Genomic DNA, 12,991 nt, shown 5'->3' on the forward strand with positions numbered 1-12,991 from the left:
CCTTGCCATTCAGGAAGAAAACGTCTCTCCAAGAGAGAAAGCCAGGCAGCAGGGAGTGAGGAGAACGCACAGCATCTGGACTCTCGAAGCCAACGTCGTATTCCCGAACTTTCTTGGGTTTTGCTTTGCTCCCTTTGGATGGCTCTCCCACCGACCCCTGGTCAACAGAATCACAACATACACTCGCGTGCACCTTTCAGCAGAGAAACAAACGAGGAAACGAGGTTTCCCCTGTTGGGTAAGCACATCCCACTTTCAGACGAACTCAGAGAGCCTGGGGGAAACTCCCAAGCGGTGGCCAGAGTCCGAGGCTGGGGGAGGCGGCGGGTGGGGAGTGCTCGGAGTTCCTGAGACCGCCCCCCTGCAGCAGATTCTGGGCCTGGTATCTCTGAGCCTGCCCTCTGGAGAGGACCCAGCCTCGGAGGTTAACAACAAAGAAATGATAACAGCAAAATCAAAAAGTAACAACAACTTACAAAGCAAAGGAACCAACCCAACTCAGGCCAGGCAAGCTGGCTACCCGTGGTCAGGTGCCCTGGACAAGGGAGACTCGTGCAAGAGACATTGCTGGCCACACCTGAGCTGACCCCCCAGTAAGAAGACAGGGTCCCCTCCTTTTTTGGGGGTGCTCGGGACTTACTCCTGGCTCTGCTCAGGGATCACTGCAGACAGCCTCCGGGGACCATAAGGGATGCGGAGACTGGACCCAGGCTGACTTCATGCAAGGCAGACATGTTTCCCAGCCCCCAGGGTCCCCCTCTGTCCACAAGGGGTACCTGCATGCAAAGAGCAGAGTCCCATAGGTGTTCTGTTTGCCTGACCTGACAATGAGGTCCCACACCTCTTTCTGGAGCAAAACACCAGGGCCAGAACTTCCCAGTGGGTTTCTTACCATCCAGAGAATGAAAGGGAGCAGAAGGAGACTCTGAAAAGGCCCAAAGAAGAAAAACAGTCAACCCAGTGAAGGTGTCCTCTAGAGACACCAACAAAGTGAATTTTCCACGTTGAAGGGAAGGAAAGGGACTTTCAGACAGGAAGTGAGGACAGGAAGGCTCCAGCTCACGACCAAGCACCAGGCAACGCCAGGAATCAGTCCTGCAGACTCCTGTCGGCAAATGTCTTGCTTGGGGTTGGGAGCCATCATCATGCCTGCTCTGGCGCTTAGTCCTCCTGTTCGTTCATGGCGGTGCTGGTGGAGACCTCCCAGTCTAAGTGGAGAACGGCAAAGGCCTCTAAGAGGCAGTCAGGCCCCTGCCACTCAGGCTGTGACCCATACTAGCACCCCAGCAGCTCTGAAGTCTCACCTCCGGGTGGCCGGGGGTGACGGCGCCTCAGGAGAGGTCCGGCTGTACTTGGAAACTGTCCTCTAGTGGGCGGGAGAACAGAGGAGGCGAACCCTTCGTGGGGGGTGCACAGGACAGACCCCAACAATGAAATGGACCCCACTCCAAAGGCTGGTAACGAGTGGGTGAGAATCACAGCCTGAGGGCAATGCATGGGCGACAGAGACAGAGACGCTACACCCCATCCACGTGGAGATGGAGCCAAAGGACCCACCGTGGGAATCCAATCACGGAGAACCACAGCCAAACCAACACGGGGATGGTCACCCGAGTCCCTGCACACCGCCGACTGCATTCAACACCAGGGGCCCAAACACATTTATTACAAGAGATGGGGACTGAGAGGAGGCATGGGTGGTCTCTGGCCCAGCTAGACTCGCTGGCAGACTCGTTTCAGGTGAGACGGAGGGGCTGGTTTCGGGTTTCGGGGGTTGCTGAAGCTTCAAATATGAGAAAGGGAAGAGAAAGAGCTTCCTGAAAAGAACGCTGGGATTTAAGACAAGACGAGAGAGACCGGGGCATAAAGTGAATCCTCCAGAACCAGAGAGAAGGATCCCAGGAAGCCCGAGGGTCACCCACAAGACAGCCCGGCGATGAGTGCATCACAGACACACGGCACATGGGTGGTCACTGCAGAGAAGCCCAGAGCCTGGTAGGACACGCCCAGCCTCTCGGCATCTGCTCAGAAGCCCTCGGAACCTCTGGACAGATGGACGTGAACCTGACCTGCATCTCCAGTTGGCAGGGCTCTGACATGTTGGCGCTCAGCTTGGAGGAGGCCCGGGTGAGACGGACATTCAAATATTATGGGGGAGGGGGCGGAAATAAATGTATATTGTGGTCCTGGAGGAAGATTTAATTTCGAGATCAGGAGGCTGAACGTGGCTATGCCACTTCTCAAACCAATGTTTTCACTTTTAGGGATTTCTCCTCGGGGAAAGAATGAAAATACTCTAACATGTATCTCTCTCTGGGCATGTTTAGATGTCGGAGCTATTGAGATGTCTTTAATTGTGGCTATTATGCATGTGTGTGCTATAAATAATACATTTATGAAGAACAGTTAGAGTAACCCAAATTCGAGACCTCTAAGCAGACTCACTAATTGGCAAGGGTTTAAAAATCATTCTCTCTTACATTTAGTTCTGTTGTTAAAATATCTTTTCAGCATGCTGAAAGTAGACTATAGACAGAACATGATTGCCACCCAATGCCTCTTTTGCAAACCAAGCACCCAAAAGGAGAGAGAGAACAAAAGGGAATGCCTTGCCACAGAGGCAGGGTGGGATGGGGGATGGGGGGTGGGAGGGATACTGGGATCCGTGGTGGTGGGAAATGGGCACTGGTGGAGGGATGGGGACTTGATCACTGTATGACTGAAACCCAAGCACAAAAATTTGTAAGCCTGCAACTGTACCTCATGGTGTCTCGCTAATAAAAATTAAAATAAAAAAATAATCTTTTCTCTGGGTGGGGGGTGCTAGCTCACATCAGTGCCCAGAGCTGGGGGGCTACTCATGGCAAAAACCAGCCATTAGATAGGTGGGCTGGTGCTTGGGCCCAAGACCTCCGTGCTGCAGGCTGGCCTAGCCGCACTTCACAGCGGTGCCTAGGTGAGACGCGATGGGCTTGGGAGGCCCCGAGACTCTGGACCAGAGAGAGCCCAGCGGGTGGGGTGCTTGCCCTGGGGTGTTCATCCCCAACACCCCATGTGGCCCCCAGAATCCCACTGGGAGTGATCCCTGAGCACTGCCAGGGGTGCTCCCCAAACAAACAAAGACGGCACTATTTCTCTGTCCCGAAATATAATTTTAAATTTTTAAAAAAATGCATGGTAAATGGGAAGGATTTAAAAATTAAGGATGTAAGACAAAAAAGCAGTAGATAAATTGATTACAGGGGCTGGGGATGGCTCCAGGGGCTGGAACACAGCTGTGCGTGCTAGACAAGGCCCGGGTTCAATCTCGGCACCACATGGTTCCCTGAGGGTGCTGGAAGCAGCCCCCAAGCTCCATCACAACAGCAAGGGACAGGGAGAATCATCAAAATGATGTGAAAATAAACATAAATATGAAAATCTTTCCAGAACAACAACGAGAGTGAGAAAATGCTCAGAAATGATCATTGTGCTTTCAGCTGCAAACTTGTTTGTTGTGGTAGGGGTCACAGTGGGATGTGTGTGTGGGGGCGTCAGGGTGGGTTCAGGGTATGTGGTTTAGAGACTAAACCCGGGCTTCAACCTACAAGGCACGTGCCCCGTTGCCTGAGCCTGGAAAACCTGGTAGTCCCTGGCCTGCCTTTGTTAATTTTCATATTTATTGGTGGGAAATGACATGACGCCACACACATTGTCCTGCCAAACAGAAATAGGCACTTTTTTCTGACTGAAATCTCCAGGGTCTCTCAGAGTTGGGGATGGGCAACCTCCCCCATCTCCCAGTTCTTTCAGGTACCTGGCATCCACGCCCACGAGCACCTCTGACACATATAAGTTCACTAACGGCCACAAGCCAGAGACTCACAAATAAATCTCAGAAGAGAGCAACAAGCTACAGAAGTGCCTCCAGACCCCAAAGTCGCCATCCAGCTAAAAATTTAATTCCAGATGTAGCCCCCTATTGGAAAGTTTAGAGTTCCTGGTTGGAGCGATAGCACAGCGGTAGGGCGTTTGCCTTGCACGCGGCCAGCCAGGCCAATCCGGGTTGAATTCCTCCGCCCCTCTCGGAGAGCCCGGCAAGCTACCAAGAGTATCTCACCCGCACGGCAAAACCTGGCAAGCTACCCGTGACGTATTCAATATGCCAGACACGGTAACAACAAAGTCTCACGATGGAGACGTTACTGGGCCCGCTCGAGCAAATCGATGAGCAACGGGAGGAGAGTGTGACAGTGCTAGAGAATTCCTGGAGTGCGTGGGACTTCACACTCTACTCCACTCATGTACCAAGCGTAGCACATCACATTTGATGGGGTGGAAAGTAGAAGGTGACTGATCTCCATCCAAAACAAATAAATAGTGCTAGGGGAAAAGGCAGCTCAGATAGAGAAGGGAGCACCAAATAAAGGGTGTTGGGAGGATTTTCCTAGGATGGGAGATGCATGCTGAAAGTAGACTATAGACCGAACATGATTGCCACTCAATGCCTCTCTTGCAAACCACAACACCGAATAGGAGAGAGAGAACAAAAGGGAATGCCCTGCCACAGAGGCAGGGTGGGAAGGGGCGGATGGGGGGTGGGAGGGATACTGGGACCCGTGGTGGTGGAAACTGGGCACTGGTGGAGGGATGGGTATTTGATCATTGTATAACTGAAACCCAAGCACAAAGATTTGTAAGTCTATGATTGTACCTCATGGTGTTTCACTAATAAAAAAAAAAGGCCCTCCCGTTGATCGTTGATTTGCTCGAGCGGGCCCAGTAACGTCTCCATTGCAGACTTTGTTGTTACTGTGTCTGGCATATCGAATACTCTCGGTAGCTTGCCGGGCTCTCCGAGAGGGGCGGAGGAATCGAACTCGGGTCGGCCATGTTGGCCGCTTGTAAGGCAAACGCCCTACCGCTGTGCTATCACTCCAGCCCAAATAAATTAGTACACAAGGTTCGCCCCATAACAAAACAAACCAGAAAAAGGAATAAAGTAACAGAAAATCTCTTAACAAAAGAGAAACCAGACTAGGGATGTCACACAGCAAGCGTACTTGACCCGTGCGCACGTGTGTCCCTGAGTTTTATCGTGAGTTCTATTCCTTGCATGGCAATAAAACAGATAAATAAAAGAACCAAAAAGAAAAGAGAGAAAGAAATAGGTACTTTCCAAAACAGCCTGAAACGAGAGGCTGAGACGGAGTCTGGGAGACGGGGCAGTTGGGCCGGTAGAACCCACCAGCGTCTTCCTCAAGGAGGAGCGGCCGCCAGTTTCTGAAGCTGCCGGTTTCCTGCCCACTAGGAAGAAAACACGCCTCGTGGACAGGATTGGCCCTTCGGGTCCAGCCGGGTCCACCGCAAGGCCCCGAGCAGCCTCGGTGGTGGGAGCCGGGGTCCGGCACATGCTGTGAGCCGCCCAGTGCCACCCCCCAGCAGCCACCCCCGCACCCTGCCTGGGCTCATCTCTGAACAAGCCGCTCCTGATAGGCCAAAGGCCATGCCACGGCTCCTCCATGCCCAGCTCCACTCTTGGCGGGGGAGGACGGGTTCACTGACCCCCTGAGGAGCCAATGCTGGCCACTGTGGAGAGGCTGGGGCAGTGTGCCAGAGGAGAGGAGAGGAGAGGAGAGGAGAGGAGAGGGGAGGGGAGGGGAGGGGAGGGGAGGGGAGGGGAGGGGAGGGGAGGGGAGGGGAAGGGAAGGGAGGGGAGGGGAGGGGAGACGCCTCCCCCGAAAGCAGAGGGCATACCTGAGCCTGCCTGAGCGCCGGGCTGATGGGCAGGGGCCTCGCAGGGGCGCTGGGTGCTCCCACTGCCTGCAGGCGGGGCGGGAACCCTGGCGGAGGAGGCGGGCTGGGCTGAGGGCTGGCGGGGGCTTTGAGGGGCCCGCTGATGTCCACGTTCGAAAAGGACAGCACTCTCCTGGGACCGTCCTGCGGATCAGAGCCAAAGGCGCCATGTACATGTTACCCCCCCCAACCCCCACCTCCGAGCCCCCAATCACCCTCTGATTCCACAGCACAGCCAGGAAGTGGGGGCGGGTGAAAACTCAGAGTCCCAACAGCAGGGAGCAGGAGCGGCCCGAGGGCTGCGCGTGTGGCCCTGGACTGGATCCCGGCGACCACCAGGAAGAGCCTTGGTAGCCCCCAGGACTGCGTGGAGGGCGCCCCACATGGAAATTCCCACGGAAGGCGTTCTCCCTGAAGGGAGGGTGGGCCTGTTCCCGGACCACTTCCCCCACCCATGGGTTAATGCAGAGGGGGCAGCCTGGAGGAAGCATCCCAAGTCTGAAGGCTTGAGTCGGAACCAAACCGGGGGAGTTGGGAAGGATCTGGAAAGCGGAGCCTGGCTGGAGGCAGGGCTGTGGGGTGCAGGTCTGTGGGCTGCAGGGCTGGAGGCAGGGCTGTGGGCCGTGGCAGTCCCACCAACCCAATCCCTGGCACTGTCCAGTGCCCACCCGCACACGCGCTCCAAGTGTTGGGCGTGGGAGAATTCCCAGACCCTGCCGGAACCCAGGCTGGGAAGCGCACTGGCCCAGGGAACATAACCCGCGGGGGGAGCGCAGGGGGGAGCACTAGGGGCAGGCTGGCACTGCCAGGCCCTGACTGTGGGCCTCCCCTGAGGAAGGGGGGGGGCGAGCAGCCCGCCCCCACCCCAGCTTCAGGTGAGGCCAGTGGTGGCCGGGAGTCAGGGCAGGTGCCCTCACAGACCCCCTGGGCTGGCCTGGCGAGCTGGAGGTACCTCAGGGCCGGCTGGACACGCTCATCCCATGCACGTAGTGGGCACTGCTGCCCCCGCAGGCTCCCACAAGACCCCTGGGCCCCAGCCTGGGGAGACCCTGCAGCTTCCGACCCCTCCTCTGGGGTCCCCGAGGCCCCGAGCCTGCAGGTCCTACATGCCACTTGAGGACTACGAGGCGTCCCCAGGGCTGGTGGCTGTAACCTTGCGGGCCTGTGGCCTATCCTGGCTGTTTGCACACTCACCTGCAGTGCATTGGTCAGAGGCGGCTTCCTCAGGGGTCTCTGGCCCAGGGCGGGGAGCTGGGCCCAGCCAGACTGGGGGCCGCTGGCCGGCCTCGGGGGCCGCACACACCTAGAAGTCACCTCACTTTAGGTTGGCTGTTGGCACCGCCCAGCTGCCCTGAGCACGCAGCCAAATGCAGCCCTGAGGCCAACCCCACACTCTGCAGGGCTGACAGCCAAGCGTGGAGTCCCGAGGGAGATAGTGCAGCAGGGGGGCGCTGCCCCAGGTTGGACCCCGGCCCCACCCAGGGTTCCCCCGAAGCAGGGCCAAGAGTGGTCTCTGAGCACAGAGTCAGGAGCACATCCTGAGCACTACTGGGTATGACCCCCCAAAAAAAACAATAAAAGGAAAAGAAATAACGATCTCCCACCCCTGCCTGGCCAAACCCTTTTTCAGGCCCATCAATTCCGGCCATCCACAGACACCAGCCCCAGGTGGGCGTCTCGGCGCCGCGGTCACCCCTGATGCAAGGTGAGGGTTGGTCTCCCCAGTCTCCCGAGTCTGGAGCCGGGGCCCCCGTTCCCCAGGGCAGTGCCCGCAGGGGCCTCACACAGCCCAGACTCGGAGGTGGGCAGGCGCTGAGGACGGCCCCCTCTGCCCATCACCACTTCCTGGGAGACGCGGGGAGGGCACCTGAGTTTCTCGATGGTGGTCTCCTTGTTGGTGAACAGCAGCCGGACCAGCGTGTCCCTCTTGAGGTACAGAACGAACGCCGCGGCCAGGACGCTCAGGACGCTGGCCAGGATTCCCACGGTCGTCCCTGGCTGCCCTGCGACAGCCAAGCCGGGACTCAGGGCGTGTGTGTGGGCGGGAAGTGGGGTGCCGGCCGCCCGGGGGGCCGGAAGGAGCAGCAGGGTTGAGGTGGGCACCCCAGCATTGTCCACTTCAGAGGTCCAGGCAGCCGACCTGCCTGGCAGCCCTGGAATGTGGCCTCCCCCCCCACACCCCCATGAGTGTGGACAAGTGACCGTAGCAGGGGCCAGGGTGGACCCTGAGAGCAGCCGGGAGCCTGTGGGCTTTGCACTCAGCAGGTGCGGGAGGGGAGGGAGAGCCCCCGGGACCCCCATGGTAGGGGAGGGGAGGGAGAGAGCCCTCGGGACCCCCGCAGGTGGGATTCTGGAAGCAGCCGTGTCTTGGGGCTGCCCAGGCCCCCAGCGTAAGGACAGAGACGCCTTTACCCACCCTGCCCGTGGGCCGCGGCCTCTGTCCGCGTCTCTGTGCCCGCAGAGAGACCCTCACCTGCCTGCCGGATGGGGCCGCTGTCGGTGCTCCCCCCGAAGCCCAGCCGGTCGCAGAAGGGGGGTGCCCAGCGCGGCTCGCAGTGGCAGTTCTTCCGGTTGTTGCACACCTGTGTGTGTGTGTGGGGGGGCATGGGGGTGAGGGGCCGGGACCCCCAGGCCAAGGGCCCTTAGGGAGTGTCCTTGGGCCTGGGGCTGTGGGGGCCCCTCCCCAGCTCTGCCTGCTCCCTGCTCTGTGCACCCCTTACCCCTGCCAGGGCCCCCCCAGAGGGAGCCACAGCCTGGCCCTGTTCAGATGCGCCCTGGCTCTGCTGGGAAGGCCTGCGGCCAGGGAAGTGGCCCCGGGACACTGAGGGTCCCGCCTTCCCAGAAGCCATGGGCTTTCCTCTCCCTCCTGGCTGGGACCCCCCCGGACTGTGGGAGAGTCGGGGACCCCCACCCGGCTCCAGCATTGCTGTGACCTCACCACCCCACGACCCAGGGCCTCTGCGGCTGGCCAGTGAGGGGATGCACAGGGGCCGGGGGAGATGGACCAGAGGCAGAATACTGCATGTGGCAAGACCCACGCCCCAGAGGGTCCCCCAAGTGGCCCCCCGAGTGCAGAGCCAGGAGCAGCCCCCCACTAATGAAGGTGGGATCCTCTCTCCCCTGCAGAGCCCCCCAAAGTCTGAGTCCCAGACAGGGCAGCCCTGATGAGTTAACACCCCGACGGCCTATGGACCCGCTAAGTCCACACTAGACTAAGGTGCGCGCCCGCACGTTTTAAAAACAGAATCCAGAGTTTGCCACTTTCAGAGAAGGTTCCTGAAAAAAACCGATGAGCCTCAGGCTTGACTCATCAAGATGAGAATCTGATTCCCCTGGAAAGAATTAAGTCCGTCAGGAAGAAGAGATGATGTTTTAAACAATTCAGAGTCTAAATCCCCAAGCATCTCTGAACCGACCCCATGCGCCCGCGGTCCAGGCTCTGGGCACGCGTGGCACGGCGCGGTGGAGACCCCAGGCCAGTGGCTTCCTCCTCCCGGTTTTCCCTCCCCTGGGAAGAATTTCCTCAGACAAACACTCAGTCTGCTCGGAAGTCAGCTCTGATGGAAATGTTAATGAGGGATCTGGAAGGAAGGGCCCTTTCAGAATTACTTCGAGAAGGACAAAGTCCTCCCCCGCCCCCCCCCCACCCAACCCACATAATGTTAATTTCAAAGATAATTGTGGCTCCATCTGATTTTCTTTGCGAAATGAAAATCACTTTGCGGCAAAGGTCAAAGGAGCCGAGCTGGAGGAGACCCTGAGAAGCGGATGGCCGTGGGCACCAGACCCTGGCGTGATGCTGGGTGGCCGCCTTACCCCTCTGCCGTGGCACTGCTGGGCACACGTGTGGACGCCGAACACCGTCACGTTCTGACACCGGCGGCTGAGGCAGATCTGGAGGGGAGAGAAGCAGCAGCTCGGCGCTCTGCCAACTCGCCTCTGTCCGTCTTTGCAGAGAACAAGTCAGAGAAACTTTGGGGGGCGACCGTTCCCGGCCAGTGAACTCGGAGGCAGCAGCAGGAAGGTCCTTTCACGGGGCTGGACACGATCTCCTGGGCGCCCGTTCACACTCAGCTCCGGTGGACACTGCTGAATCCTCTATGTCTCGTGTTTCCGTGGATGCTCAGTGCATAAGAGCTGATTTTCTTGTGCTTTTCGTATAAGACTTTCCATGACGTGTACGTGTGCGGACTATTGATGTTTATATATTTTAAGTAAAAGACCAAGGGTGAAACATGCAGATTCAGGAACCCCGAGAGACCAGACTCCCAGGATTCTTTTGTGTTGTGGGTCACTCAGGCTCAGGCCTGACTCCTGGATCTGTGCTCGGGGGTTGGGCTGGGGATCAAACTCAGCTCAGACGTACTCAAGGTCAGCACCTTCCCTATTGGCACCTGCTGGGTCCGAGACTCTTTTAGGGAGACAGTAAATCTGGGAACCGTTCCCACCTGACGAACAAGAGTTATCAGTGACGATATACACCCTTGGCAGAGGGACCCAGGGAACGGAAGCAGAGGGCTGCTTTGTGGCCGGCAAGCAGAGGCATGCCCTTGTAAGTGGTGTTGTGTGTGTGTGTGTGTGTGTGTGTGTGTGTGTGTGGTAGGGTGGGGATTCTGGCCCGGGACCCTGCAAAGGAGCCGGATCTGAACCCGGCTTTCTGCTCTGTGACCCCCAGATGAGTTTATCTGAGCAGCCTGATAGCCAGTTTGAAAGATGGTCTTAAGGAAAGCACGTGGGGGCTTATCTGGCCTCTTTCTAAAGACAGTTGATTAACTTGCTATTCTGAAAGGCTGGTGAGAAAAATCAATGGGGCAGGATTTAAACATTTCAACGGCTTTTTTCATCTCTGACTTGATTTCTGAGCCTCAAAGGTCCGAGTTCGCTTCTGCCCTGGTCCCGGCAGGCTCTGCTTCCGGCCTGCAGTTCCGTAACCCCAGCCCTGGGCTCTGACTTGCTGTGCTCAGAGGACACAGCACCCACCCCACAAACCCGATCCACGTGTCGGGAATGACTTCTCCAGCTACTGTATTTCCACCCACCGGCATCTCCCGGCCTGTGATCCTCATGGACCCCGCCAGCCCTGGCCCAGTTCAGAAATGCCCCACGCCCCAAATTCAGAAGACCGATTTAATATTTCAGTGACCAGAACAGAATCAAAGAATATTCTGGCTTTTTCTTCTAGGCGCCACGAATTGGATTCGGGGATGAAGTTGTGAGAAGCGGATTCAGGATCACAAAACTCGGGGCTGCTTCTTGGGGAGGACCCTCTCCCCCAACCCCTTTCAGATTTCCCGGGGGCCCCGGGCACGTCCGAGTCTTACTTTTCCATCTGCACACTTGGTGCCGGCAAGCACGAGGCCGGGGTCCGGCATGTCGTCGCCCAGGTACACGTGGGTCCCCCGGCACAGGATCCTGCCCCCCTCCTGCAGGGGGATGTTCGTTTCTATGGAGACGGCGTTGGTACCAATGACGGGCCGGCTGGCGCCGCCTTGACACTGGATTTTTCCACATTTAGCATCTCTGAAAGGTTAAGAACACAGAGACCCCCAAGGGGTTGGAGCATAGCCCTCGTGGGGGTCAGGGGGGCTCTGTGGGGGAGGGGTGGGGCGGCAGGGATGCGAGGGCCCTACCTGGCCTCACACTTGGCGAATGAGCTCTTGGAGTCTTTGCCGCAGTTGCCGTAGGGGTCCCCGGCGGAGTTGACTCTCTCGAAGCAGAGCCCAGGGGCGGGCTTCGCACCTGGAACAGAAGTCCAGTAGAACTGGCCCTGCCACTGTTGGCTGCCCATTGCTCCGGCCAGCACCAAGGTGCAGATGACAGCCCCGCCAGGTGCTGTGCAGGTTCCCCAGGGCGCAGGCTGGGGGACACCCCCGGTTCCCATTCAGAGCTCCCGGTAGGCACAGCGGGCACCGGGGACCGGACTGACCCCCACCCGCTCCAAAGGCAGCAGCCGATACATTGCTGGGGCACCCTGAGGGGTGCTGGGATGAAGTCAGGCTGGCCATGTATGAGACGAGCACCGTAGACCCTGGACTGGGTCTCTGGCCCCGTGTTGGTCATTTTGCTTCTGATGCGAGGCAGGGAGAACCAGGGAGCTCAAGACACGGACTTTTGGCATCTCTAGTGGGTAGGAAACGAGGGTGGCGGCAGCATGGCCAGAGCCTGGGAAGGCTCATGGCCCAGGCGAAGAGATGGAGCAGGGATGCCCCACCCCAGGGCTTGGGAAGATGCTCCCAGAACCCCGGTACCCACTGTGTCCACACCCACCTCCTCACCCTCCTCTGGGGCCAGCCTGGGCACCTCCTGGCATCTGATTTGCCGCTGTCAAAACTCAGAGAGACATTCGCTCCAGCGGGGAGAGTGGCTGCTACTTAAAGGAGTACAAGAACCGAGGGGCTGGAGAAGTTGGAACCTTCCCACACAGTTGGTGGGAGGGTGAAAGACAGGAACCAGGGTGAAGCATGGAGACTCCTCAGATAATCGGCCAGTCAAGTCCTCCTGGGGACAGTCGCCCCAGCCCAAGGAACTGAGATCAGCTTCTTAGAGCGATACCCGCACCCCCACACTCACTGCTGTATCATTCACAACAGCCAAGACACAGAAGCGACTGACTGTCCATCGAGGGTGGACGGTGAAGGGAAGCAAGGGAGACCAGGGCTGGTGGTTACGAGGACAGAGAGAAGGAAATCCTGGTGGCCACGAGGCTGGAGGACACGACGCAGAGATAAATCAGACAGAATGACACACGCCACCTGGTCCCCCTTCTTGGCGGGACCTGCGAAAGTCGAACTCGTAGAAACACGGGATGGAATGGGGGTTTCCAAGAACGGAGGGGAGGGGGCTGGGGAACGTTTAGTCCAAGGGTACAAAGCTGCCTGACAGTAGATGAGTCAGCTGGCAGAGGCCTGTAGTTAAACAGACGGCACAAAGGCTTGAGAATCCACAGAGGGCAACCACACACGCTGTGAACAGAGAGAGGTGATGTTTATGGCACAGGTTCTAGTGGTGGTTTTACAGGCAGGTATTTATGTCCAAACTCATGAGGTTGTTTAGATTAAATAGGCACTTTGGACATGCCAATCAACTCTCATTAAATCGGTAAAAACACGTTCCTCGCTCTCCAAAGCTCTCCACCTGCTTTTTTAGCTCTCGGTGAGGCTGACCTTTTCGTTCTGTTGTGATGCTGTCAATTGAAATCTTCCTTTAGGCACCAGGA

The 12,991-nt window shown here is 57.8% G+C and overlaps 1 protein-coding gene across 1 annotated transcript in view; it reads right to left on the reverse strand.

Annotated features, from left to right (window-relative positions):
* Window positions 1-12,991, reverse strand: part of ADAM12 (ADAM metallopeptidase domain 12) — a 244,387-nt gene that overhangs the window by 5,481 nt on the left and 225,915 nt on the right. Inside the window, exons 15-21 of the mRNA XM_056106700.1 lie at window positions 11,406-11,514; window positions 11,097-11,295; window positions 9,592-9,669; window positions 8,249-8,357; window positions 7,643-7,778; window positions 6,970-7,078; window positions 5,737-5,919 (exon numbers count right to left, since the gene is read on the reverse strand). Coding sequence (XP_055962675.1) covers window positions 5,737-5,919; window positions 6,970-7,078; window positions 7,643-7,778; window positions 8,249-8,357; window positions 9,592-9,669; window positions 11,097-11,295; window positions 11,406-11,514 — 923 coding nt within the window. The remainder of the gene's footprint in view (window positions 1-5,736; window positions 5,920-6,969; window positions 7,079-7,642; window positions 7,779-8,248; window positions 8,358-9,591; window positions 9,670-11,096; window positions 11,296-11,405; window positions 11,515-12,991) is intronic.

This window comes from Sorex fumeus, unplaced genomic scaffold (assembly GCF_029834395.1).
Source record: "Sorex fumeus unplaced genomic scaffold, SorFum_2.1 ptg000142l, whole genome shotgun sequence".
NCBI lineage: Eukaryota > Metazoa > Chordata > Mammalia > Eulipotyphla > Soricidae > Sorex > Sorex fumeus.